Source organism: Delphinapterus leucas, chromosome 1 (genome assembly GCF_059928025.1).
Source record: "Delphinapterus leucas isolate spDelLeu-1000000601 "Yukka" chromosome 1, BTC_Dleu_Yukka2, whole genome shotgun sequence".
NCBI classification, from domain to species: Eukaryota; Metazoa; Chordata; class Mammalia; order Artiodactyla; family Monodontidae; genus Delphinapterus; species Delphinapterus leucas.
In genome coordinates, this window is record NC_143129.1 from 175,947,398 (window position 1) to 175,973,035 (window position 25,638).

At 49.1% G+C, this 25,638-nt stretch overlaps 1 protein-coding gene and 1 pseudogene across 7 annotated transcripts; one reads left to right on the forward strand and one right to left on the reverse strand.

The window, feature by feature from the left end:
* The first annotated feature begins 17 nt into the window (after positions 1–17).
* On the forward strand, positions 18–24,164 carry EMC1 (ER membrane protein complex subunit 1). 7 transcript variants are annotated; one of them, XM_022551892.3, is made up of 23 exons: positions 18–141; positions 2,654–2,778; positions 3,468–3,533; positions 3,774–3,867; positions 4,561–4,689; positions 5,668–5,794; positions 6,341–6,490; positions 6,787–6,954; positions 7,461–7,532; positions 7,895–7,957; positions 8,604–8,726; positions 9,424–9,520; positions 9,853–9,975; positions 11,656–11,855; positions 12,005–12,154; positions 13,445–13,606; positions 13,945–14,064; positions 17,144–17,281; positions 19,148–19,321; positions 19,894–20,104; positions 21,013–21,097; positions 22,462–22,591; positions 22,773–24,164. In XM_022551892.3, exons 1-23 carry the CDS (start codon positions 41–43, stop codon positions 22,950–22,952), a joined length of 2,988 nt encoding a protein of 995 aa, XP_022407600.1. In that variant the 5' UTR covers positions 18–40; the 3' UTR covers positions 22,953–24,164. The 7 variants fall into 7 exon arrangements, 6 of the variants coding, with proteins under 6 accessions (XP_022407600.1, XP_022407602.1, XP_089756073.1 ...); XM_022551894.2 differs by having other exon boundaries at positions 9,856–9,975; XM_089899947.1 differs by having other exon boundaries at positions 22,462–22,550; positions 22,773–22,948.
* On the reverse strand, positions 16,849–16,966 carry LOC115803897 (small nucleolar RNA SNORA70; annotated as a pseudogene).
* Positions 24,165–25,638: the final 1,474 nt, after the last annotated feature.

Here is a 25,638-nt window from a genome sequence, read left to right on the forward strand (position 1 = left end):
GCATGCCGGGCCGGCGGCGGGCCGAGCCCGGGCTCCCATCATGGCGGCGGCGGCGGCGGTGCCTTCCGGAATTTGGATCTGGGCTGCCCTGCTCATCCCTGCGGCCGCGGTTTACGAAGACCAAGTGGGCAAGTTTGATTGGTGCGTACGTGGGGAACCTATTCGGGAAATATTTTCCCAGTACTTGTCTTCTGTCTAAAAGGATGGGGGGTGGTTACCATGCAGCACGGCCGGCTGCATAACGTGCGGGGCCCAGGGGAAAATGAAATGTGAGACCCCTTGTTCAAAAGTTAAGAGTTTTAAGGTGGCGACGGCAGAGCATTAAACCGAGAGTTGGAGGCCCTTCTGAGCCACTCCCTGTGCGGCTGTACAGGTCGCAAGCCCGTGAAGCGGGCTCTGCCAATCCGGGCATGCCTGAGGTTCTGGTCAGAGGTCACTCTTCTCCTCCTCCATCAGGCCCCATTTCTGTGACTGTCAGGTTTCTTATCTACTGGGTGTCAGACGTCGACAGCCCTCAGTGAACGCCGTCTTTCCCCACCTCTCTAGCCCAACCCTTGCATGGGCTCAGAACAGGACCACCCAAGACTCACATCAGCCTTGAGGTGCCCTCACTCACTGGCTCACGCATTCACTCTTCTTTCATTCACTCACTTACTCTTCATTCAGTCTCTCATTCAATCACTCATTCACACATTCAGTCGCTTATTCAGTCATTCATTCATTCACTCACCCACCCCTTCCTTAAGGCCATGGAGTTGGCTCACTTTTGCTTGAATGTCAGTTTGCCACTTAAGCATTGTGTGGTCTTGGGAAAATGACTTAACCACTCTGTGCCTTGTTTTCTTTATCTGTAAAATGGGTTTACTAGTAGTCCATTACCTCTTTCAGTAGTTGTAAGGATGAATAAGACAATTCTTTTAAATTACTCAACACAGTGCCTGGCTCACTGAGTACAATCAGTTTGTTACCAATAATTACTATTGAGGGAACACTTTATCCTTCCGAGCCCAGCTCCTCGCTGAAGTCTTTTCTGTATCAGACAGATTAATTCGCATGTTTGTTGAGTGCCTGTTGTGGGTCAACAATCATTCTAGGTGCTGTGGACACAGAGATGGAAAGGAGCTCCGTCTAGGGGGGCAGATATATAAGTTATGTGATATAAGACAGTGTGACAAATGCAACATGAGTCACATTTTTAATGATGTGGGCAGATGCTCACAATATAATATGTACAGCTGACTCTTGAACAACGCAGGGGCTGAGGGTGCTGACCTTCCCTGTGGTCAAAAATTGCGCATAACCTATGGTAAGCCCTCTGTATCTGCAGTTCCACATCTGCAGATTCAACCAACTGCAGACCGTGTAGTTCTGTAGTATTTACTGTAGCAAACAACCAGTGTATAAGTGGACTTGCGCAGTTCAAACCTGTGTTATACAAGGGTTAACTGTATATATTACATATGTACAGCATGTGATTCCAATTTAGCAGAATCCTAGGTATATGCAATTTATAAATTGAAAAGTAAACAGAAGGAAGCACACCAAAATGTTGAAAAGTTTATGGTTGAAGAAAAAAAGTTCATGGATGGTGGTATTTTAGGCATTTTTTGTTTTCTTTTTTATACCTTTATGTTTTCTACAAGAAGCAGGCATTACTTTTATAGTCCAGATAAAAGATAACAGCATTTTTTTAAAAAGCATGGGATTTAGACTAAGAAGTTCTTAATTTTGCATTCTAGTTCTGATAGTAATTTGTTGACCTCAACGGACTTTGGTTTACTCACCTGTAAAATGAGAGTGATAATATTTGTCCTATGTACTTCCTAAAGTGTTTAGTGACGACAGTGAGATTAAAGTATGTGGAAATACAGATAGAAACTGTCAATTGTCATGTAAACCTGTTTCTCTATACTAGTGTAGTTTCTTCTTTTTTAAAAAAAATTAGACCAAACAACATAACAAGGGAAATTCAGTGTAAATGTCAGGTGTTTAATTTGCTAGAGGTTGTAATTCATGAACAGCAATATGCAACACACCTCCTCTGTACTTGGTAGTATGCCTCAGGAAGCTAAGTACTTTCACTTTATGCTTAGATAAGAGTGTTGAAAGTGATGGGGTATATTCCAAGGAAAGTATGAGTAATGAGTCAGATGGATCCTGAACATAGCGTGGGCTAGAGCAGGCTGCAGAGAACAAAGGGCCTGACCCTGATCTATCAAGTTTTGTAAGAATATTTGCATAATTTTTCTCCAAAGGTCAATGAAAATAGAAGGAAAAGTTGGATTGTATGCTCTTCTCTCATGTGTAATGTGAGTGTCTAGTCTCACTATTAATGGGTACAGAGAGGACTGTAGTTTTGTTCGAGGGGGATTTAGGCCAGGTGCTCTTTTGGGTGTTCCTTATCTTGAGATAAACAAGTGCTTGTATTTAGAAGGAAGACTGTTGTATTTCTCATCGATTAGGGTGCATTCTCTCTTCTTCTTCCCATTGCCTGGAAATCTTGGTTTTGGTCAGATCTCTTCGTTAACAAACATTTCTCATGCAACCTGAGATAGTTATGATGGTGATACCCTCATGTATTTGTGCAGTTGTCTTTTTCCAGAGCGTTCTGTGCAGTGATGGTTTGGGCCCCTTCCTGTACTCTTTCCTTTAGGAGACAGCAGTATGTCGGGAAACTCAAGTTTGCCTCCTTGGAATTTTCCCCTGGATCCAAGAAGTTGGTTGTGGCCACAGAGAAGAATGTGATTGCAGCATTGAATTCTCGAACTGGGGAGATCTGTGAGTGAACTGTGTAGAGGGCTAGCTGGGGGTGGCATGGCTGCCTGTAGTGGATCCAGGATGCCCTGTGGCTTGTGAAGGCCACGTGGCTGATTCCCCACTTGGGGACAGGTTGGCCAAAGGTTGCATCTCTTATTGGATCCTGATCATTTTATTTTGTTCTTTTTGTTTTTTTGGTCTTGTCAGTTTTGAATATTTAATGTATTCCTATAACTGGCCTTTGAGTTTATTTCCTCAGCCCAAGTCCTGACTGTTCTTAAATAAGATACTGCTGCAAAAAACACATTATTCTGTTTCGCACTAAAGTTTTGGATGGGCCCCTCCCTCCCCCATTACTTATATTGCTTTTATGGATGTTTGTTGAAATTAAAATCATGGAAACGTAATTTACAGTCACTACTTTTCTTGTGAGTCGTATGGATTTTGTGAATTTTGTCATTGTCCGTTTATATGTTTGATGGGGTGCTGGTGGGGAGGGGAAGTGCGGAGACCTCAGATTGGGACAATAGTCGCTCCCCTCATTAACCAGTGAGTGGGAGTGGGTCATTGCCAGTTAGCTGTAATCCTTCCCTCCCTTGAAGTAAAATTGGGCACTTCTGTGCAAACGAAGGCGTCTTCGGTCCTCTCTTGCCTCGCTTCTTGGATGCCTTGCTGTGGTTCATAGTAATGTCGACTCTCCTGTCTCTCAGTGTGGCGCCATGTTGACAAGGGCACAGCGGAAGGGGCAGTGGATGCCATGCTGCTCTGTGGACAGGGTAGGTAGAATCCTGCTCTGTCCCTATGATGGCGTCGGCTCCCTCTTGTCTTTGCTTGGTTCCTTCCTTTGTTCAGGGTCTGGTAGCAAATGGAGTAGGGGTGTTCCCAACAAGAAAGGACAGGCATAGTTTCTATCTGCACTTATACATTAGAGGTGAGGCCACTGCTCACAGACCCTAGGAGGCTACAGACAGAGCATCAATTTGGGAGATGATCTCACGTGGTTTTTTCTCTTCCAGATGCAATCACTGTGTCCAACGGAGGCCGGATCATGCGCTCCTGGGAGACTAACATCGGGGGCCTGAACTGGGAGATTACCTTAGACAGTGGCAGGTAGAGGGGAAGAAGCTGAATTTCATCTTGGTTTGGTTAAAGGCTTTGCTGGAACACAGATCTGCATAGATGGCAACTCTGGGCCTTCTGGCTTTTTTCCCAGGGGAAGAAACTACTGAAGAGCCAGAGAGCATCAAACACCCAGTTTTTGATGTTCTTGAGGTTATGGGACACATGTGCTTACTCAGCCAGCATTTATTGAGCACCTGTCAGATGCACAGCTCTGTGCTGGGTGTAGCGTTCTTTCTCGTGTTGACTGCTTTTCCTAACCTTACCATGACACAAGAGCTTTGCAATGTTGTAGATATAAGGATGTGATATAACACATCTAGTGTTTTAATTTTATGTTGAAGAACAGTTGGAGCTACTGTTACGTCTTTGCTAAAGTTGTTTAAATTATAGAGTTTACTTGCATTAGCTTATACATCTTCTGGTAGTAATTCATTTGGTAAGTACTTGGGGAGCCCCCAGGCTCCCCAGGCCCCCAGGGTTTCAGGGAAACAGTACAGCCAAGTGGCTGAAAGTACAGTCTCGCAAGTCAGCTAGTGGAAAGCAGAGCCAAGATTAGGATCCAGATGCATTTGACCCCAAAACCTGTTTCATTACCTACCGAGCTATGGTGGTTGTGTTCCGGATTGTCCAGCCTGAGGCCCAGGAGGCTCTGGGCAGCGCTCACCCGGTCCCTGTGCTCAGTTTCCAGGCGCTTGGGCTGGTAGGCCTGCAGGAGTCTGTGAGGTACATTGCCGTCCTGAAGAAGACCACTCTCGCCCTCCATCACCTATCCAGTGGGCACCTAAAGTGGGTGGAACATCTCCCGGAAAGGTAAAGCTGCCTTCCCCCCAGGTGACGGCTACCTCCTGCTCTCTACAAGCCCACCTTTCTCCTTGGGGCTTGAAGCGTTTGCTTTGACTCAGGCTTACCTTAAGTTGGCATCCTGTGTAGCGTGTCGGGCTCACTAGCTCTAGGCCTGAATTCCAAGGCTGTGGCTGCCTCTGGAGTTTCCTTTGCAGTGAGGAGAAAACTCTCCATCTGGGCATGAGAGCCAGTCAAGCAAGGGGAGTGGCTCCTTCGCTCACTCACTTTGGCAGGGACCCAAAACTCAAATTCCTATGGGGGGACTTCCCTGGTGGCACATTGGTTAAGAATGTGCCTGCCAATGTGGGGGACACGGGTTCGTGCCCTGCTCCGGGAAGATCCCACATGCCGTGGAGCAGCTAAGCCCATGCGCCACAACTGCTGAGCCTGTGCTCTAGAGCCCATGAGCCACAACTACTGAAGCCCACGCGCCTAGAGCCCGTGCTCCGCAACAAGAGAAGCCACCGCAATGAGAAGCCTGTGCACCGCAACGAAGCGTAACCCCCGCTCACCGCAGCTAGAGAAAACCTAGCGCAGCAACGGAGACCCAATGCAGCCAAAAAAAAAAAATTTACTATGGGGCCAGGTGTATAGCAATCATGAGCAAAGCAGGCCCTGTGGGGATTATGGGGAGCTGCAGTGTGCCTGGCCTACCTCGAGGGGGCAGCCTTACTCAGCTGATTGGTGCCCTGTAGGAATGTAAGTAGGCCTAGTGTTACTATGTCTCACCTTTTAAGAAAAAACTAGAAATCTTGTTCTTACATGTTAAATCTCAGGTCTAAATGTTGACAATGAATTCAAATTAAAAAATAAAAGCTGTGAGCCAAACAAAACCTATTTGGGACTGTTTGTGACATCCTGGTGGCCTGGTTTCGGAAGACCCCTGAGGATACCCCTGTCCTGTGGCTAAAGCTGTTTCTCCCTGCTTTTCCTTCCCTCTCCCAGTGACAGCATCCATTACCAGATGGTGTATTCCTACGGCTCTGGGGTAGTGTGGGCCCTCGGAGTTGTTCCCTTCAGCCATGTGAACATTGTCAAGTTTAACGTGGAAGATGGAGAGATTGTTCAGCAGGTCTGGTCTGGCTCGAGGAGCCTCGTGAATTGTGGAGGGGAATAGAGTCCTTCTTTGCCCTGGGGACCAGGGAACTCGGCTGGGCGGATGCAAAAGCCATTCATGGTCCCTGATTCTGGGCACTTGGAGGCTGCATTCTGCTCATCAAGCATTTATTTAAAGCCCTCTCATTTGCACATGGTGCTATCCTGGGGTGGCTAAAAAAATTGTATATGTCTATTCATTGCCTGCAAGTATCTTATAAGATAATACTGTAGGGTAATAATAGGAAGCCATGTATGACAACTATAGCAAAGAAATGCTTATCTGAAATGTCAAGTATTAAAAAGGATCTGGTGTATTTTTCAAATGACCAGAAAGCCAATCCTGATTGTGTCCAGCTTCGGAGCTCTTGGGAGGCTGGTTGGGATGGGGAGAACTCCTTCGGAACCCACCAGGAAGACCCTCTGAGCTTAGGCCCCCCAGTGGGATCCAGTGCTGACGTAGCTTATGAGCTGAGAGGGAAATGTGAAAATCCCCATGAGCCTCCTGATGTCTTTCCTGCAGGTCAGGGTGTCGACTCCCTGGCTGCAGAGTCTCACCAGAGCCTGCGGTGTGGTGGATGAGGCTGTCTTGGTATGCCCTGACCCGAGCTCACGGTCCCTCCAGACCTTGGCCCTGGAGACGGAGTGGGAGTTGAGGCAGATCCCGCTGCAGGTGAGAGGATGCGTCCTCTGGTGCGAGGCATTGCTTTTGCTGCTCGGAAAGCCTTTCTCCCAGTGTCACTGCTTCCTTCCTGAGGCTTGGCAGCCCTTGGGAGGTCAGGCCTCTGGCTGAACTGGTATGAGAGGAAATGGGCCACTTTCCTCTTTGGATAGCCTGAATGGGAGCTTCTGGAGCCACATGCCGTGGCCCCGTTACCCTCGCTGGCAAAGTGGGGCAGAGGCCACCAGCCTGGGACGATCAGTGACTTGTCTGCTCTGGCCCTTATCCTTTTTCTTCTTGTCTCCCAGTCTCTTGACCTAGAATTTGCAAGTGAATTCCAACCCCGGGTCCTACCTACACAGCCCAACCCAGTGGATCCTACTCGGGCCCAGTTCTTCCTGCAGCTGTCTCCAAGCCACTATGCACTTCTGCACTACCACCACGGCGTCCTGAGTCTGCTCAAAAACTTCCCGCAGGTAACGGGAGGCAGCGTGGTTCGCTAGGATTCAGGGGGATCTAGCTGAGATGTGGATGCTAGAAATCCCTGCCTTTGAATCTGGAGATATTTGCTCAAGCAAGAAGACATCTTTCCATGAGTGGTTTGAGAGGGGTTAGCCTTAGAGCAGAAGTGGAATTTTTTCTTTTTTTTTCTGAGAATTACAGAAGATTATTAGAGTAGAACTGGCACCTTCCTAAGTCCACAGGAGAGTGGGCACGTTAACCAGAGCTTCCCTATAGATACTAAGAGCAGCGTGGGATGCAGGATTCACCTGTGCCTGTGTTGGAGGTTGGCGAGAGGGCTGTGTTCAGCTGTGGCTGCAATGGGGCCTCCCCCTGCTCTCAAATGCCCAGGCCATTATGCTCCAAAGTTCGGAGCATTTTCAACTCCAAGGCCAAGGGTCCTTCCTGTGGAGGTGACTTAGAGAAGGCTGCTGGCTAGGACAGGCCCTATTTAGGAGTTGACACCTTGCTTTATCCCCAGACTGCCCTAGTGAGCTTTGCCACCACCGGGGAGAAGACGGTGGCTGCAGTCATGACCTGTCGGAATGAGGCGGTGAGTATTGGGAATAACAGCACGTGGGGTTTTCCTTCCTTATCTTTGCTAGGAGCCCTGAGAACCAAAAGTCTGGGCATATTCACCTAGTCAGTTTGAACCCGGGGGCAGGAGGCTGTTGAGCAATAATATCTCATCTCATCTGTAGGGCTTTCTCTACACCTTCTTTGTCCCCAGGAATGGGACGACCTCATGTTCATCTGGGACTGTTCAGGGTTGTGTAGGCTTTGTGAGCAGAAATGGGAAATGGGATTTGCCTTCTTCCAAGGGCTGAGAAGACATAGAAGTGAAAGCTTCATTTTGGTGACCAGGAAGTGACCCTTTGGCTGAATTTTCTCCTTTTTTCCTTCTCTTTTCCCTAGCAGAAGCCTAGCAGTCCTGAAGATGGGTCAACGGGGAGCTTTTCGGAGAAGTCTGGTCCACAGGTAGGGTGTGGCGTTGGGCAGCGTGCCAGACCAGAGACACAGGAGGCCCCCAGTGAAGCTGGGGGAGCAGCCAGGGCTGTGAGCAGGTCTCCTGAGTTCTCAGCCTCCAATGGGCTTTGCTAAGTTCAGCAAATTAAACCATGTTTCTCTTGATCTTTTTTAGTTGGGAGATTAGAGAGTAGAATCCCTAGAATCTGTTCTTAACTCCTTTCTCCTCTGGGCCTCCGTCTCTCCATGTCTTGTGGGGTCTGGCTGGTGGAGTTGAGCGGCAGTCTGAGCAGTTGCACTGAAGCAGAGTGTGGGACCCTGGCCAGAGTCTCCAGTTTCTGCTGTGGTTTCCATCTCCTAAGTGTTTCCCAAGGGGGTTGTGATTTCCCTGCCTACAGTCTTACTAACTCTTTGGGAAGTCTCTGCTACACTGTACTGGCTTCCTTCTGGAGCAAGTATGTATAGCGGTTACAATTTTTAAAATTTACTCAGACACCTTATTTCTGCCTTAGGACTTAGCTTTTCTATTTTATGTCCCTTTGCGTATGTTCCCTCTTCTGGCCTGGGTCCTTCTCCAGGGTATTTGCTCCCCCCGCCCAGGTTCTTGGACTTCCTTTTGGGGGATCCCCATAGTTGACCCTTGCTGTCTGCACCCTAGGACTCGCTGGCTTGCTTCAACCAGACCTACACCATTAACCTCTACTTAATGGAGACAGGTCGGCGGCTGCTCGACACCACAATCACCTTTAGCCTGGAACAGAACGGCACTCGGCCAGAGCGGGTGAGTCGGGGCTTGTGGGCTTCTCAGCCTGGGTCTTTCTTTCGTTGGGGTCACTTCACAGCCATGGGTCCCAGAGTAGGATTCTCTGGACGTGGGCTCTAGTTCTACCTGAGCCACTGACTGTGAATAACAGTAAAAGCAGGTACCATTTAAGCCAAGTCGTCGGTGCGCCAGGCTCCGCGCTACGCTTTTTTACTTACACGCTGCTTGATTTAACCCTCAACAGCCATGTGGTTATTACTGCCCTCATTTTATAAGCGAGGAAACGGCCTCGTGAGATTCAGGACCCTATCCAGAGTCGCTGCCCGCTATCCATTGCCGCTGCGCACGTTCAGTGGTGTTCCTCAGCCTCTCTGGGCTGTGGCTTCTTCGCCTCTAAAACGGAAAGTCTAATCCGGGCCTCCTGCTCGCTTTGTGGGGTGTTATCGGTGCAAAATGGATGATGTGGTGGCCGAGAAGCGCTCAGGTTCCTTCATGGAGGGGGCCTGAGCTAGCACCTAGCACGGTTGCTGTGTCAGCCTCTAAGAATACGTGATATCTAATTGGAGTCCAGGTAAAAGCCGTATTGTTTGGACATCCAGCAATGCCGTGACCTAGACTTCGGACAACTCCTCATGCTTTGAATCTTGGGGTCTGGTGCTCTGAGAGGCATCTGGATTCTTGCTGACTACAGTGGACTTGACTGTTTGGTTTATAGATGTACATCCAGGTCTTCCTGAAGAAGGACGACTCCGTGGGCTACCGGGCCTTGGTACAGACAGAGGATCACCTGCTACTTTTCCTGCAGCAGCTGGGTGAGTGGACCTCATCAACCCATTTTTTTTTAGGCCTGCCCATGAGTTCCATTCAGATTCTTTATTTGGGGCTGTGGACAGGCTTCTGAGAAAGATTCAAGTGGAGTGTATCCTGAATATTTTTTTCCAGAGCCATATGTCACCTGCCTTTGAAAAATTCCTTAGCATTCTTGGGAGACAGAACTTCCCTCACTTGACCTCCTGATTCCGGCCCCTTGCCCTGCCATTTCTCTTTTTGGCACAAGAGGTGTGGTGGTCCCTGAGTCACCGAGAAGAGTCCCTTCGGGGGACGAGGGAGGTGGGCCTGACTTTTGTAACCTTGGTTTCTGCAGCAGGGAGGGTGGTGTTGTGGAGCCGCGAGGAGTCCCTGGCAGAGGTGGTGTGCCTGCAGATGGTGGACCTCCCCCTGACGGGGGCGCAGGCCGAGCTGGAAGGGGAATTTGGCAAGAAGGCAGGTATGAGCTGAGGGGGCTGGGAAGCAGGGCTGCCGGTGCGGGTGCTCTGGGACTGGGCTTGGTAGTTGCACCACAGGAGAGGCTGTCTCGCGTGTCCCTGGCTTCCTGGATGCACCTGTTTTGCCAGTCTGTTCTGAACTAGCTCTGTGACCAGTTTCTGGTGTGTCTGTGGCCCTATGGTTTATGTAACCATTCTTCTGTCTGAAAGGAGTGACCTGTGACTCCCTCTAGGGAAAGATCCTGATGAGAAAGAATCTTAACCTAGTGTAGTAATAGCTACCCTTGTTTGGGTACCTAAGACCTGCCAGGCACCGTGTCAGGCACTATATACCCATTGTCCCCAAAGCAACAGTCACACCTCTCCAGAGAGCATGACCGGGCTGGTCAGTTACTGTGGTAATAGGCCAGTGCCCTCTGAGACCAGCCATGGTCCCAGCACCCAGGATGAACTCGGTTCACTCTCCTCTGATTGAGTCCTTTCCCCTCCTCCCTCCACCCGTTCGTCTAGCCAGCCAGGTGGTGTTTACTGAGGGCCTGCTCTGGGCCAGGCACCCTGCTAGGCACTGCAGATTTTCTTAAACCGAGGATTAATTTGACTTTACTATTTATTTCCGCTGCCTGGATCCAGCCATTCAAGGTAAAACCTGCTTCCTGCTGCCTTTTTGCTCATTGCCTGCCCACACGGCTAGCTTTTGGTTAATTATTTATTTTCCCTGACTTGCATGAATGAGGTATATACCGTGTGTGTGTGGACTGCTATGCCTGTGACTCGTCCTGTTTGCCTCTCACTTCCCTTCCTTGAGCTGAGGTTAATGGAAAAGCGGATAAGCAAAGACACCGCTCCTTTTCAGTGAGCACTTACCCTGTACCCCACCCCTTGGGAAATCCTGTGTGTACATCATGTGGTCTAATCTTGGCAACAGCCCTGTGGATTACTTGCCATTTTACAGATGAGGAGCCAGAGGCTAAAAGGTTAAGTTCATTTCTCCAGGTCATCCAGGTGGTAAGAAGTGGAGCTGGGATTTTAATCCAGGTCTGCCAGACTCCAGGGGCCATGCTTTTTACCATGCTACCTTGCTCTGGGGACCAGTCTACTCTCTGGAGGAGACTTGAGGGTGGTAGCCTCATGGATGGAGGAAGGGGTGGAGTGAAAGAGAGCCCTGGGAATAGGTTGAAAATAGGTTAGATGGGTGCAGACTAAACCGTTGACAGCGTAGGCCTAAAGCAGCGAGAAATGGAAGTGCCTGTCCGTGACACAACACACACCTGCACCCTGGTACCCCCGCACCCCGCCCTCTTCCGGCTTTGTGCTGGCGCCCGGAAGCCTCCCTCTGGCCGTTCTAGATGTGGGGTTGTGGTGGAGTCATTCAGAGCATGGCTGCATCCTGCATGGCTGATCCCTGCCCTCTTAGGCTCCTATTCCAAGATTTCAGGCAGGGGAAGTGCTGAGAGCCAGGTGAGTAGGTTTTTGGAGTTCCTGCATGGCTGTGTCTAAGTGTGAGACTGTTGGCGTCAGCCACAGGACTGCCCCTTGGGCTTGTGGCCTGGGGTTTGGATGACTCGAGTGCTCCACAAGAGAGGGAGAGAGCCCTCCTTAGGAAGAGGAGGTGCCCCCTCGCCGGAAACACCTAGTCTGATGGGGAGTGAGCCTCAGCTGCGTTACCTTTTCCTTGACACCAGACGGCTTATTGGGCATGTTCCTGAAACGCCTCTCGTCCCAGCTCATCCTGCTGCAGGCATGGACCTCCCACCTCTGGAAAATGTTTTACGATGCCCGGAAGCCCCGGAGTCAGATTAAGAATGAGATCAACATTGACACCCTGGCCAGGGATGAATTCAACCTGCAGAAAATGATGGTGATGGTGACGGCCTCAGGCAAGGTGAGAGGGGCTTAAGCCAAGCCTCCTGAGGTTTTGGGAGTGGGGAACAAAAAGCCTTTGGAAGGGGATCGCACCGGTTCTAGTTTTCAAGGATAGAACTAGTTTTGGGGTTTGCCTTTCCGGTAGTGAGCCAGGTATTTATTTTGCAGCTTTTTGGCATTGAGAGCAGCTCTGGCACCATCCTGTGGAAACAGTATCTCCCCAGCGTCAAGCCAGACTCCTCCTTTAAACTGATGGTCCAGAGGACTACTGCCCATTTCCCCCACCCGCCCCAGTGCACCCTCCTGGTGAAGGACAAGGTGAGGCCGCTACCTCTCATCTGAGCCAACGTGGGTGTGGTTTTTGGTGTTTTGTAACTTAAGTTCCTCCTAGGCCTTTGGAATTCTCTGAGAGTTAAAGGCAGGGAGTCAGGGCTTAGAGCTCTGTTTCTTCCAGTTTTTTGCCTGAGTGGAGGACCATCCGGTGCCCATGTGGAAGTGACTGTAGGGTAGGTGTGACATCACCAGGTCCCTAGTAAGCCAGCTCCGCTTCTTCCCAGGCACGGGCGGCTGTCGGTACCTGAATGGCTGTTTGCTCTTCTCCAGGTGTTGTAGGGCAGGACACAAAACTGTTTATGTCTCTGACTCCCGGGAGCAGATGGCTTTTTGTAGATTCATTCTGCCATCATCAGAAAGGGGACTTGGGGGAAGGGTGGGATGAATTGGGAGATTGGGACTGACATGTATACACTATTGATACTATGTATAAAATAGATAACTAATGAGAACCTACTGTACAGCACAGGGAACTCTGCTCAGTGCTCTGTGGTGACCTAAACGGGAAGGAAATCCAGAAAAGGGGATGTATGTATACGTATAGCCGATTCACTTTGCCGTACAGTAGAAACTAACACGATATTGTAAAGCAACTATACTCCAATAAAAATTAAAAAAAAAAGAGAGGGGACTTGGTAGATAGTCTCTGGAATGGCTGCCGTGGGGCTGCTGAGTTGGTCCTTGACGTTTTTGTTTATTCCTCAGTGTGACCCGTTCTTGCTTAGCTTTGGGGCTAGAGGCAGTTAAACTTTTTTTTTTTTTAATTAATTTTTTTGGCTGTATTGGGTCTTCGTTGCTGCACACGGGCTTTCTCCAGTTGCGGCGAGCGGGGGCTACTCTTCGTTGCGGTGCGCGGGCTTCTCACTGCAGTGGCTTTTCTTGTCACAGGGCACGGGCTCTAGGCACACAGGCTTCAGTAGTTATGACACACGGGCTCTAGAGCACAGGCTCAGTAGTGTGGCACACGGGCTTTGTTGCTCCGTGGCATGGGGGATCTTCCCAGACCAGGGCTCGAACTCGTGTCCCCTGCATTGGCAGGCTGATTCTTAACCACTGCGCCACCAGGGAAGTCCCAGAGGCAGTTAAACTTTTACCCTTTTGACACATCAGCCTTCAGACACTTTCACCTTTAGCCAAGACTTTATTTTCCACAAGGAGGGCAAAGACTAGGGAATCTGCCATAGCTGAGCTCAAGTCCCAGCGTTCCAGGTTTACCCCTAGGATTTGCATTCTTTTCACGTTGCTGGAGGCTGACCATTTGCTTGCCCGTTTCAGGAGACGGGAATGAGTTCGCTCTATGTCTTCAATCCCATTTTTGGGAAGTGGAGTCAGGTGGCCCCCCCAGTGCTGAAGCGCCCCATCTTGCAATCTTTGCTTCTCCCCATCATGGATCAAGACTATGCCAAGGTGCTGCTGTTGATAGATGATGAGTACAAGGTATGCCGTCTGCAGACTGGCTGCAGAACTCCCCAGCCAATCAGTGTGGGAGCGGGGTGCTCAGACAGCGGCTCGAGGGCCCCAGATGGGAGCCGTCTGCCGTCAGCACTCATTTGGGCTTGAAGGGTGTCTCTAAGCGACTCAATTGCTCTTTCTGCACTTGTGAAAGCTCGGACTCTTAACTCAATTTAAGCCCTGATTGAGTTTAATAGACTTTAATTCTTTAAAGATTTGCTGTTTTTTTTCTTAAGGCCCTCTTTGACAGGAAACAGTAATGCGTCTGGAGAAACTGTGCTTACAGATTCCTTTTCCCTTAACTCTTTTCTGGGGTTTTCAAGATCACAGCTTTCCCGGCCACTCGGAATGTCCTGCGACAGCTCCATGAGCTCGCCGCTTCCATCTTCTTCTATTTGGTGGACGCGGAACAGGGACGGCTGTGTGGCTATCGACTTCGAAAGGTAGGAGGGGGCATCCTGGCACACCCCTTTGTGGGAGGGGTGTAGGTGTTTCCTCGTTATTTGGCTAAGGAGTGAATTATGCTATTCATTGTGTCGTAAACTTAGAGAGCATAATCCTGATGTCAGAGGCAGTCATTTTCATCTATTCCATGGCAGGCGCGGTTCTAGCTGCCGTGGAAGGAGCAGTGCACAACAGTCTCTGCCCCTGTGGAGCTTTCATTCCTCATTCCTCTTCTATAGCAGAGAGAAGGGGCGTTTTCTCCATTCCTAGAAAGGCGGGAGGTAGGAATGGTGATTGAACAATAGTAATTTCTATATGAAGATGGTGTTATTGATCCACTCTTTTTTTTTTTCTTTCATTTTTCTTTTTTTAAATTTTTGGCTGTGTTGGGTCTTCATTGCTGTGTGCGGGCTTTCCCAAGTTGAGGCGAGCGGCGGCTACTCTTTGTTGTGGTGCGCGGACTTCTCACTGCGGTGGCTTCTCTTGTTGTGGAGCACAGGCTCTAGGTGGCGTGGGCTTCAGTAGTTGTGGCACGTGGGCTCAGTAGTTGTGGCACGTGGGCTCTAGAGCGCAGGCTCAGTAGTTGTGGCACACGGGCTTAGTTGCTCCACAGCATGTGGGACCTTCCCGGACCAGGGCTTGAACCCCTGTCCCCTGCATTGGCAGGCGGATTCTTAACCACTGTGCCACCAGGGAAGTCCCTATTGATCCACTCTTGATTGAATGTGCACTTTGAATTTTATTTCTAGAAATGGGATCGACTTACTCCGATCCTGACACACTTGAGTCCAGTGCTTGCAAACAGTGATTCACACTGGCTCTGAAGTCCAGCTCTGAGCTTCACAAGGGCTGGCCTTGGCTCCGATAGCAGGGCTGTGTAGAGGGGTAATTTGTGGCGTACTCCCCAGAGGGCCCTCCCATCCTGTCTGTAAGGCCTTTGGAGGGACACCACAGCATAGAGGTTAAGAGCTTGGACCTGGCTGCTTGTGCGGGAAACCTAGTTTTATTATCACTTACTCATTTTGTGTCCTTGGGCAGATGACTTCTCTCTGATCCTGTTTTCTCGTCTGTAAAACAAAATGGTAATAGTACTATATCAGAGGGTTGTTGTGAGGAGTTGAAGAGTTAATACATGTAAGTCACATAAAGCAGTGCCTGCTACACAGTAAATGCCATCCAAGTTTTACCTGCTGCTGTTTAAAAAATGCAGTGTCCTTTCCTGACGTTCTGTAACAGCTAATCTTTAGCGTAAATAGCATAGTCTGTCCAGAACACGTGCTCTTTACCCTGTGGGTGAAAAAATACCATCCTTCTGAGTTGATGAAAAGGGGACCTTGAAAGAGACCGTTCTTTGTGGATAGAAGGACATGACCTGGAGTGTGGGTGTCATTGTAAAGATGGTGGGGGGACGGCAAAGGAGGCGGAGCTCACATGGGAAGTCAGCCATGTGAGGGGTGGTCTTCCAGTCTCTGACCTCCAGTGGACTCACCGGTGACCTTGCTCTCTGGGAAGGTTTTAGTGAATTCTAATGTTTTTACAGGTGTTCTTGGTAATGGAGCCTTATATGTTCTCAATAAAAATTTGTATTATTTCAAAAACATTTACATTTCAAAAAAATTTTACACATGAATACATTCTCATAGTATAAGATTAAGCCGATACAGAGATACAGGAGCAAGATGTGAACGGGCCCTTTCAGGCCCATTGCCAGCTGCCTCCCTGGATGGAATGCCTTTCAGTGGTCTGCGTGCCTTCCCCTGTCCTGTCTCTTGCCTCTGTGTCTGTAGTGCTGGATAAACAGCTTCCAGACCACACAGACGTGCGCTTTATATTCTTTCTTACCTGAAATGGAATTGACCTATATTTAACTAATAGGAAATCTGCTGTTTTCACTTTATGTGTCTTCTACCTCATTATTTTGTTGAACCCATATCTTACTAAAATATAATACTGAGAAAAGCACAAAATCCCGAGGTTACTACTCAGTGGCCCTTCACAAAAGGAACACACTTGTGTACACGGCAGTCACATCAGGAAGCAGTTTAGCACCAGCGCCCTGGGAAGCCCTTGTGCCCCTTTCCAGTCACTACTCCCCCCCTCAACCCCCAGGGCTCTGTGTAATTCCACAGTGTGGAAGTATAATAATGCATTTAACCACACAGTTTTATTGGTTTCTTTTGACTGTGAAGAATGTTTCCTGTAATATTTTGAGGTCCCCGCCAGCTTAGTAATTCACTGCTGGCTCAGTGTACAGGGAACTTAGATTTTAGTAATAAGTGGTAAATTTTCTTTGCATTATTCTTACTCAGATAAACAATGGGATACTATTAAATATTCCTCTCCTTTCTCACTGGCTTTAGTATCTTTCCGTTTTTTGACAAGAAGTAGGGTTTATTGGTGACGTGACTGAGGAGGGGCAGCTCCAAGGCTCCCGTGAGTGCAGGGCCTGCCATGTGTACAGGGCGCCACAGATTAGGGGTGCATTTGACCGCACAGTCATCCGGGAGGAGCTGCTTTTCAGCCACCAAGTCTTCAAATTCATCCCTATTACACTTAGTAAAGCCACGCTTCTTGGAGATGTGGATCTTCTGGCAGCCAGGGAGCTTGAACTTGGCTCCATGTTGGGCCTCAGTCACATGCTCCTGGTTCTGCAGCTTGGTGCAGACGGATATGATGACTTGGCTGGCCACTGGGCCCTGGGGCTTTCCAAAGGCACCTCGCAGGGCTGTCTGGAGCCTAGACTGGGGACAGCATGAGGTCAGACATGAATGTCCACTGGAGAGGACCGTCTCCCAGGTCCCCTCGGGCAGCCCAGACAAGCACCTGGTGCCTCCACTGCCCAGGAGGCTGCTCTTTGCAGCCGAAGCACACTGGGCTTTACTAGTTTTCTTACTTGAACTGAGAGTTCCAAACTTCTTCCCAAACTAGATCCGTATTGCTGCTTCTCTGGGAGCCCTGATCCCTGTTCCCTCCCGCACAGAGGCCCCAGCTGAACTGCAGGACGTGTCTAGCCACAGCTGTCACGGGTCTAAGGGTACCTTCCTGATGACCAGCGCTGGCTCTTTTGCCCCACCCCAGGATCTCACCACTGAGCTGAGCTGGGAGCTAACCATTCCCCCGGAGGTGCAGCGCATCGTCCAGGTGAAGGGGAAGCGCAGCAGTGAGCACGTTCACTCGCAGGGCCGAGTGATGGGGGACCGAAGCGTGCTCTACAAGGTACGGCCAGCCATCTGGCGTAGCGCACAGAAGCACGGGGTGTAATTCTGGCTCTGGGATTTGGTGGCTGTGGGTACTTGAGTGAGTCATTTAATCCCTTTGAGCCTTAATTTACTGTCTGTGAAATGGGCATGATATGCCCTTCTCCTGGGATCGTTGTGATGATCACATGAGGCACTCGTGCTTTGCATAGTGCCAGGCATGTATGGCCACTACCCAGTAGATGTTAGCTGTTATTTTTAGTGGTAGTGCAGATAGACCTTTCTGGGGTTAAACCTTAGTCGATCCATCAGAAACTCCATCTCTGTGATCCAGCACTCTAGTTAGTGGTGAGGGCAGGGAGACGGAGAGGTGACTAGTCGGTTGCAGAGCTATCCTATGAGGGAATGTAATCACTGTGGTGACGAACATGAATTACAGCCTCTGGCAGAGGAGAGACTGAGTTGGAGGAGGAGGCGTAATAGAACAGGGCAACACGACCAAGGAACTCAACAGGGCAGCTGCTTCACTAAGCGTGAGGCAGAGCGCAAGCCTCCAGTTGGACGGTCCAGGTTCAGACTTGCTGTTCATCTTGGGTAACTTACTTAGGCTTCTTGAACTTCCCTTTTTTTTTTTTTTTTAATTTGGCCACGCCACGCAGCTTGCGGGATCTTAGTTCCCTGACCAGGGATTGAACCTGCGCCCTCGGCAGTGAAAGCGCGGAGTCTTAACCACTGGACCGCCAGGGAATTCCCAGGAGTAGGGCTTTTTGGATTCATATTTGTTGTGGAGATTTTTTGCCTGCTTTGCTGAGACTAGACTATAGAGGGCCGAGGAGGGGAGCAGGCAGACAGGCTACTGTGATAATCCAGGTGAGGTGATGGTGGCTTCGACTGGGTTGGTTGGAGGAGGTGAGATGGGATCAGATTCTGGATACTTTTGGAGGTAGAACCAATAGGATATGCTGATGGATGGGGTGTTGGTGTCTGTGTTAGAGAGAAAGGAGTCAAGGACGACTCAGAGGTCCCAGGTATAAGACACTGACACTCGGGAGGCCTTGTGGGGAGCAGGTTTTATCAGGGGTAGAACAGGAGTTCAGTTTGGGGCATGTCAAGTTTGAGATGAGACACCTAAGAAGTGATACTGATATGGTGGTCCGTTAATCAAGTCTGGAGTTCAGGGAGAGGTCTGGCTTGGATATGTAAACTCAGGCGATGCCAGCACCTGTAGATGGTGTGAAAGCCACGAGATTGGGTGAGATCACCATGAGAGCGAGTGTAGACAGAAGCGTCCAGAGACTGGGGAGTGGAGGAGGGACCCATAGAGGGGGCTGAGAACGAGTGGCCGAGACAGGCAGAAGGAAAAACCAGGGCACAGGTGTCCTGGATGCCAGGTAGAGAAGATGTCTCAAGAAGGGAGTGATCACCTGTGTCACCTGGTACTAGTTGCTCAAGTCAGATGAGAACTGAGACCCATCCTTTGGTGTGGTGGTAGGAGGGCACTGGTGGAGAGTCATCGTGTTGCTGGACACATGTCCTTCCATCACCGAGTGGGTCGGCCCGGGTTGTATCTTGAGTTACCGTTTGCTTGCCTGTGACTTGAGCAAGTTCCTTAACTACTTCAAGACATTTCATCTGTGAAACGTGGATAGTGACAGCTATTTGCAGGGTTGTTTACGGGATTCAATGAAATGATGGAGGCAAAGTCCCTGGCATGGCCCCCAGCCTCAGACACTGAACAAGTGCAGCGATGAGGCCCTCTAAACAGAAGGCTCTTCCCACCAGAAAACCCTCTTCCTCTGTCAGCCGGAGAGCTCTGGGCCTGCCTCCCCGCCGCTCATGATACGCCGCTGTGGTTCTGAAGGAGCTTTCCTCTTCGTCTCCCCAGAGCCTGAACCCCAACCTGCTGGCCGTGGTGACAGAGAGCACAGATGTTCACCACGAGCGCACCTTCATCGGCACCTTCCTTGTGGACGGCGTCACCGGGCGCATCATCCACTCCTCCGTGCAGAGGAAGGCCAAGGGCCCCGTCCACATCGTGCACTCGGAGAACTGGGTGGTGGTAAGGCGTGGCGCGTGAACTCAGGGCACCCCCAGGGGCCTGACGTAGCGTAAGAGTATGTGGCTGGTCTCCCTGCAGCCTAAATCCTTTCCTTGCCTATTTTTCCAGAAACCAGTTGCTACTTTGTGTTTTCATAGAATTCAGAACTCCTGGCTGGCAGCAGTGGGTGTTGGGTAGGGGGTTGGGCTCAGGAATCAGACTGCCTGTTCTTCCATTTCCTGACTGTACAACCTTGAACTAGTTACTTAAGCTTTCTGTGTTGTAACATATATGAAATAGGGGTAACAAGTCACCTCTATTTGAGTTTAGAACAATGCCTGGCATGTAGTAAGCGCTCAGATGTTAACTATTATTCTTCTGGCTTCTAAGAATCTTGAGAATTCCTTTGTCTTGTGGTGAACTTGGATAGTCTAGGTACAGCTACCCTGAAAGGTTAGTAAACTTGGTAGCTGGAAGGAAGCTAGGGTGCTGGTTGTTTCTTTCCTTCCTGGACGTGCCTTTGCATGTACATTCCCCTTTCCAGCTGAACCAGCAGCTGAGCCACAAGCAGCCCCCTCCTCTTCTCTCCACAGTACCAGTACTGGAACACCAAGGCCCGGCGCAACGAGTTCACCGCGCTGGAGCTCTATGAGGGCACCGAGCAGTACAATGCCACGGCCTTCAGCTCCCTGGACCGCCCGCAGCTGCCCCAGGTCCTCCAGCAGTCCTACATCTTCCCCTCCGCCATCAGCGCCATGGAGGCCACCATCACCGAGCGGGGCATCACCAGCCGACACCTGCTCAGTGAGTGACCGGGTCCCTTCAGGCAGCCGCACGGAAGGACGGGGCCGGGATCAGTGAGGAGGGCTAGGGAAAAAGTTCCCTAGTCTGGCTTTGCCGTCCATAAAAGAGCTGACACATCCCTCCTCGTCCTTGTTTCTGACGAACCACTTCCATGTCTCTGTTCTGTTTTCACCTCGTTTGGAAAGTTGAGCCCTGATACCATACCCAACAGGTAGCCTGTGCAGATGGGCTGCAGAAACTGGCAAGGTGTAGGGTCTCATCTTCAGGTAGTTCAAGTTCAGGACTCAACTAGACAGGTCTCTCTGTCTAGTTGATTTTACCAAAGACATTTGGGACTGTCAGATTTGACAGGCACTTGGTATTACTATTTTACCCTCAAATATGAGGAAGACAGACTGCTTGGTAATTTCCCGAGTTTAATTCCCACCATTCCTGAAACCGCTGGGATCTCATGTTGCCCGGTCCTCCCGCTGCCCTCCCCCCACCCCCATCCCCCACCAGCGTCACTGCTTCAGCCACAACCATAGGCTCCTGTTTGGCTGACGGTGAGGAGACCTGCTTAGCTGGCGCAGGTATTGCTGGAGGAAAGGAGGAGGATGAAGAGATCCAAGTGGGCTTCCGTGCTCTTCTCTGTCATCATTACCCAGTTCTTGAGTCTAGCTCTTTATTTTCTGATGTCTCAGGATGGTATGTGAAGAAACTAGTATCTTCAAAAGTGGGAACCTTCATTCAGACCCAGGTGTATTGGATTATTGTTTTTGGCCATTTAAGGGAGCCTCAGTGACCCATTTTTTTGGTTTTAAACTCTATTTCAGTTTCTGTGATAAGGACATTTTTGTAAGTAGCCCTAATTGGGGATCAGGTCAGTGCGAACACTCACTTCTGTTGACTTGTTTCTGTGTATGTAGTTGGGCTGCCTTCCGGAGCAATTCTTTCCCTTCCTAAGGCCTTGCTGGATCCCCGCCGGCCCGAGATCCCAACAGAACAGAGCAGGTGAGACCCTTGTGGGTAGTGCTGAAGGCTGTGACCTTAAGGAACTTAGCATCTTGATTACGTTTGGTCCTTGGTCTGCTGTGCACTGTCTTGCTCCGCTGGGGATGTGGCAGTGAACACATCTGCCCTCGTGGAGCTTGCATTCCGGTGGGGGCGACGAGGTGGATAATAAATAAGATAAACAAGTGAAATAATTCTGTATTAGGGTGCTTGTAAATGGCAAGGAGAAAAAAACTAAGAAGGGGTGGGGTCTAGGAAGGGTGTGGAGGGGTGCAACTTGAGAGGGTGGCCTGGGAAAGCCCCTCAGAAAAGGTGACTTTTGAGAAAAGACTTGAAGGAGGTGAGAAGCTGTCCTTGTGGTTGTCGAAGGAGAATGTTCTAGGCAGAGGGAACAGCTGTCACAAGTGCCCTGAGATCATGTCTGGTAAGTTACGGGGAGGGCTGGAGGCCACTGTGGCTGGAGCAGCCAATGGTGGGGACACTGGGAAATGAGGTGAGGGAGGTGCTGGGGCCTGGGTCACATGGGAAGCCAACTGCTGTCGGTGTTAGTTTTCTTTTCTTTCTTTCTTTCTTTTTTTTTTTTTTGGCTGCATTGGGTCTTTGTTGCTGCGCGTGAGCTTTCTCTAGTTGCGGTGAGCGGGGGTTACTCTTCATTACGGTGCGTGGGCTTCTCTTGTTGCGGAGCACAGGCTCTAGGCGCGCGGGCTCTAGAGCGCAGGCTCAGCAGTTGTGGCACACGGGCTTAGTTGCTCCGCGGCATGTGGGATCTTCCTGGACCAGGGCTCGAACCTGTGTCCCCTGCATTGGCAGGCGGGTTCTTAACCACTGCGCCACCAGGGAAGTCCTAGTTTTCATTTTTGTGTTTCCAGCCATCATCTCTGCGTATTTTCTTGCCTCCATCCCGAACTCTCTTCCCTGAGGGGTGTGAGGAGCTGTGGGCAGGGTGAGGAGGCAGTAGATGTGTCTTTGCATGCAGCGAAGGGAGGACGGTTTGGAGCGGGCGGAGGTTAAAGCTGGTGGACTGAGGCATTCTGGAGTGAAGAGCAGGAACTGGCCTAGTGGCTCGATGTTTTGGTTTTAAAATGGCCCTTTCTTCCTCTAATGTGAAATACTGGTCGTCTGTGGTTTCATTTTTTTTAGATTCAGAACAAGGTAGGAATCCAGATCTGTCTTACTCTCCATACAGCTTTCTTTGTTGCAGCCCTTCCTAACATTCCCTGATGCACATAGACCTTGGAAGAAGATATGATATGCACATAGACCTTGGAAGATGATACGTGGCCTGGAAACCTCCCAGGGCTCAGGGCAGCCAGGAGACCCCCTTACAGCAGTTTTGAATGCCGGTCCTGGTTGGTGTTTTGCAGAGAGGAGAACCTGATCCCGTATTCTCCAGACGTACAGATCCACGCAGAGCGGTTCATCAACTATAACCAGACAGTTTCTCGAATGCGAGGTATCTATACAGCTCCCTCGGGCCTGGAGTCCACTTGTTTGGTGAGTAGAGCCCCAGCCCAGCCTGTGCCACCTTGTCCACAGCCACCCTGTGCGACACCTGTTCTTCCTTTCACCCTTGGGAAAACAGCTGAGGAGTCTGTTTCCTTTGTGACCAGAGTTTGTGGTTGTGGCGGATCACTGGTGCCTTTCTTACGGATTTCTCATTCCCTCTGCCTTCCAGGTTGTGGCCTACGGTTTGGACATTTACCAAACTCGAGTCTACCCGTCCAAACAGTTTGATGTCCTGAAGGACGACTATGACTACGTGCTAATCAGCAGCGTCCTCTTTGGTCTGGTCTTTGCCACTATGATCACTAAGAGACTGGCACAGGTGAAACTCCTGAATCGTGCCTGGCGGTAATGACCTGAGACCCACCGCCGGAGAGCAGAGAGCCAAGGGGAGTGAGGGTCAGACAAGAAGCTGCAGCTGCAGTTTGACAGGTCAGAGGAGGATGTGTGTTGGACACGCATCTCAGTTAAGAGCTCTTTGGAAGAAGATGGGCTCTCGTGGCGACTCCTTTTGGGATACGTCTGATGCGGAGTCATTGGTGGTGGATGGAGGCTGAGCTCACTCTCTGAGCCGAGATCTCAAAGCATCTTTCTGGACTTTCCCCCGGAGTCCCAAGGCCATCGCCGTTTCCCTTCTGTGCCCATCCATGAATGTTGTGTTTTTTTTTTAAGACCTCCAACAGATTTTTCTCTTTTGTGAGGCCTGTTTAAATTGATGTTGGTTTGCCTTCTGTTTGCCGGGTGTATCTGGAAGGCCTTCTGATTGTTCCCCCGCTCCTTGCTTCAAAGTCAGAAGGGAACTCTTATTGACAACTCCACCTTATAGGTGCATTTGCTGTTTTACACTGGGGAGAAAGAAGAGCCATCCTTAGCTGAAGTTTCAGGACTGATGCAGCCTCTCATGGCTTCTCTCCAAAGTAACTTTGGGTCGAGGAGTCTATGTGTGTGTCGAAGCTTGCCTCTCGTTTCATGCTCCCATTCATCAATGGGCCACCCAGTCTTAGATTCAGTTTATTGAAAGCCAGGTGCATAATACTGCCTTGGTTTGTTGGTCATCGTCATCCAAGCTTTTCGCCTCAGATATGTCGGAGCTGAGGCCTTTTCAATACTACTGAATTGTCTGAACCTTGAAGAGATTTCAAGGGAGGAAGGCAAATCTGCCTGTTTCACAGTCCCTCATAATCTCTCATTTCACCCACAAGCTGGTCTAGTCATCTTAGAACCTAGATAGAGAAAGTTGTTCTTTTTTAAGAACCTCATTATTTTTAGTTATAATTTGTGTGGATTACTATACTTCTCTTAAAATGAGCAGATTTTAAATCTTATCTTTAAAAAAAGAAGAGAGAAAAGGGTAGGGGTAGGAAACTGGCATCTTGTGGGTAGCATTGTTGATTGGCTGGGCTGTTGTCTCTGCTACAAACTAAAGATGTCCTAAAAATTTCCCCTTGTTCATGGATTTGGGGAATGATGGCGTTTTTCTTTACTGTGAAGAATGAAATGTACAGAGAGCCCTGTTGGGAGAGAGATGCGTTTGTTTAAGTGTTTGAATAAAGTGAATGACGAACGACATTGTTCAAGTCCTTTTTTGTGGCTTTGGAACATCATATTGAGGCTACTTCTGCATTGGAGGGGGACAGAAAGCTGTGCAGAAATGGAGTGAGTGCAGTATTTTAATTGGGAAACGTGCCAATTTAATCATATAAGAGTTGTGTTATTTAAAAAACAAAACTTTTTCTTTCTGTGGTCATATGCTGATGGTAGAGAAGGAAGAGAAGTGAGAATAGTTTTACTTTAAAATAAAACTGGGAAATTGATTTTAATGAATGAACATCTGAGTATCTCCAGAAAAAATAGGCATCTATTCATCCTGACTCAAGGCATACATATTTTGTTTAAAGTGATCTGAGAGATGGGAATAAGTACAACTTAAAAAAATTCTGCCCTGGTTTTGAGAAAGCCTGGCTGGAATTTTGCCTGTCCTAAATAAATGTGTGCAAGCTGCATCATTAACTATTACCCTGCTGCCTGCTCTGCTTACACGGCCCAATAAGTCTGCTAGATTCTAGTTTTCATTTGCCCATGTACGTGCCAGAATCTGAAAGGACAACCTGATGGGGGGGAAGTTATCTGCCTTTTCATAAAATTCCCTCTATTTCAGCTTTAATCATAACTATTTTACTGAAAGTTACCTCAAAGCAGGCGGTTAAAATAGCTAATGCTAACGGCATGGTCAAATCTAAGTCTTCTAAGTTCTCAACCTTTCTTAATCTCAAAGCAGCACTTGCTTCTGACCAGCTATGCTCAGCCTCTACCCATGGCCTTTGAAACTGCTTCCTCTCAGATCTCTGATGTGTTTTCTTTCCTTCTTTTTTTGGCCTTTTTTTTTTTTTCTTTTTCTTGGCCGTGCCGCCTGCAGTGGAAGCGAGAGGTCCTAACCACTGGACTGCCAGGAATTCCTGTCTGATGTGTTTTCTTGTCCTCCTCTTTTGCTGTGTGTATCCCTAGAGCCATGCGTTTTCCCCTGCCTTCATAAAATAGGTTAATTTGGGCGCCCCCTGGAGTGTTTCACTTAGAGAAGTAAGTTCTTCAGTATTTTTTATGTCATTTTTTTATTAGTTTGGTTAGCATACGAGATCTTTTGGTGTAAAATTTTGCCACTGAATAGTATTTAATGATTCTTAGTCGCTGTTGGGAATAATGTAGAATGCTTTGTGGCTATTGCTATAATTTCTCCTTAGCGTTTGACTCTGGACGGTAATCAGTGATTGGGGAACGTGCGTGAATTAAATCCAGAATTGCGGTTAGAATGTCCAGGATCAGTAAGGGCCTTTTTAAATTTTGATAATTTTTTTGGAAGAGGGGTTTAAAAAATAATGTGTTATGCCCCACTGATCCTCTTAAAATCATAACCTATTGATTTAACACCACTTTAAAAGTGGTGATACCTGCTCCCCTTCTCCCAGCAAAGAAATTCTGTGAGGAGGCTAATGTGCAGTTAATACAGTTTCATATATATTCCGTCTTTTCTTCCAGCTTCT

Bases quoted from the DNA above. Each gene is read 5' to 3' on its own strand.
- EMC1 (XM_022551892.3), top strand. From the start codon at position 41: ATGGCGGCGGCGGCGGCGGTGCCTTCCGGAATTTGGATCTGGGCTGCC. The intron at 9,976-11,655 runs GTATGAGCTGAG...CCTTGACACCAG, and splicing joins GGAATTTGGCAAGAAGGCAG to ACGGCTTATTGGGCATGTTC. The intron at 11,856-12,004 runs GTGAGAGGGGCT...TTTATTTTGCAG, and splicing joins TGGTGACGGCCTCAGGCAAG to CTTTTTGGCATTGAGAGCAG.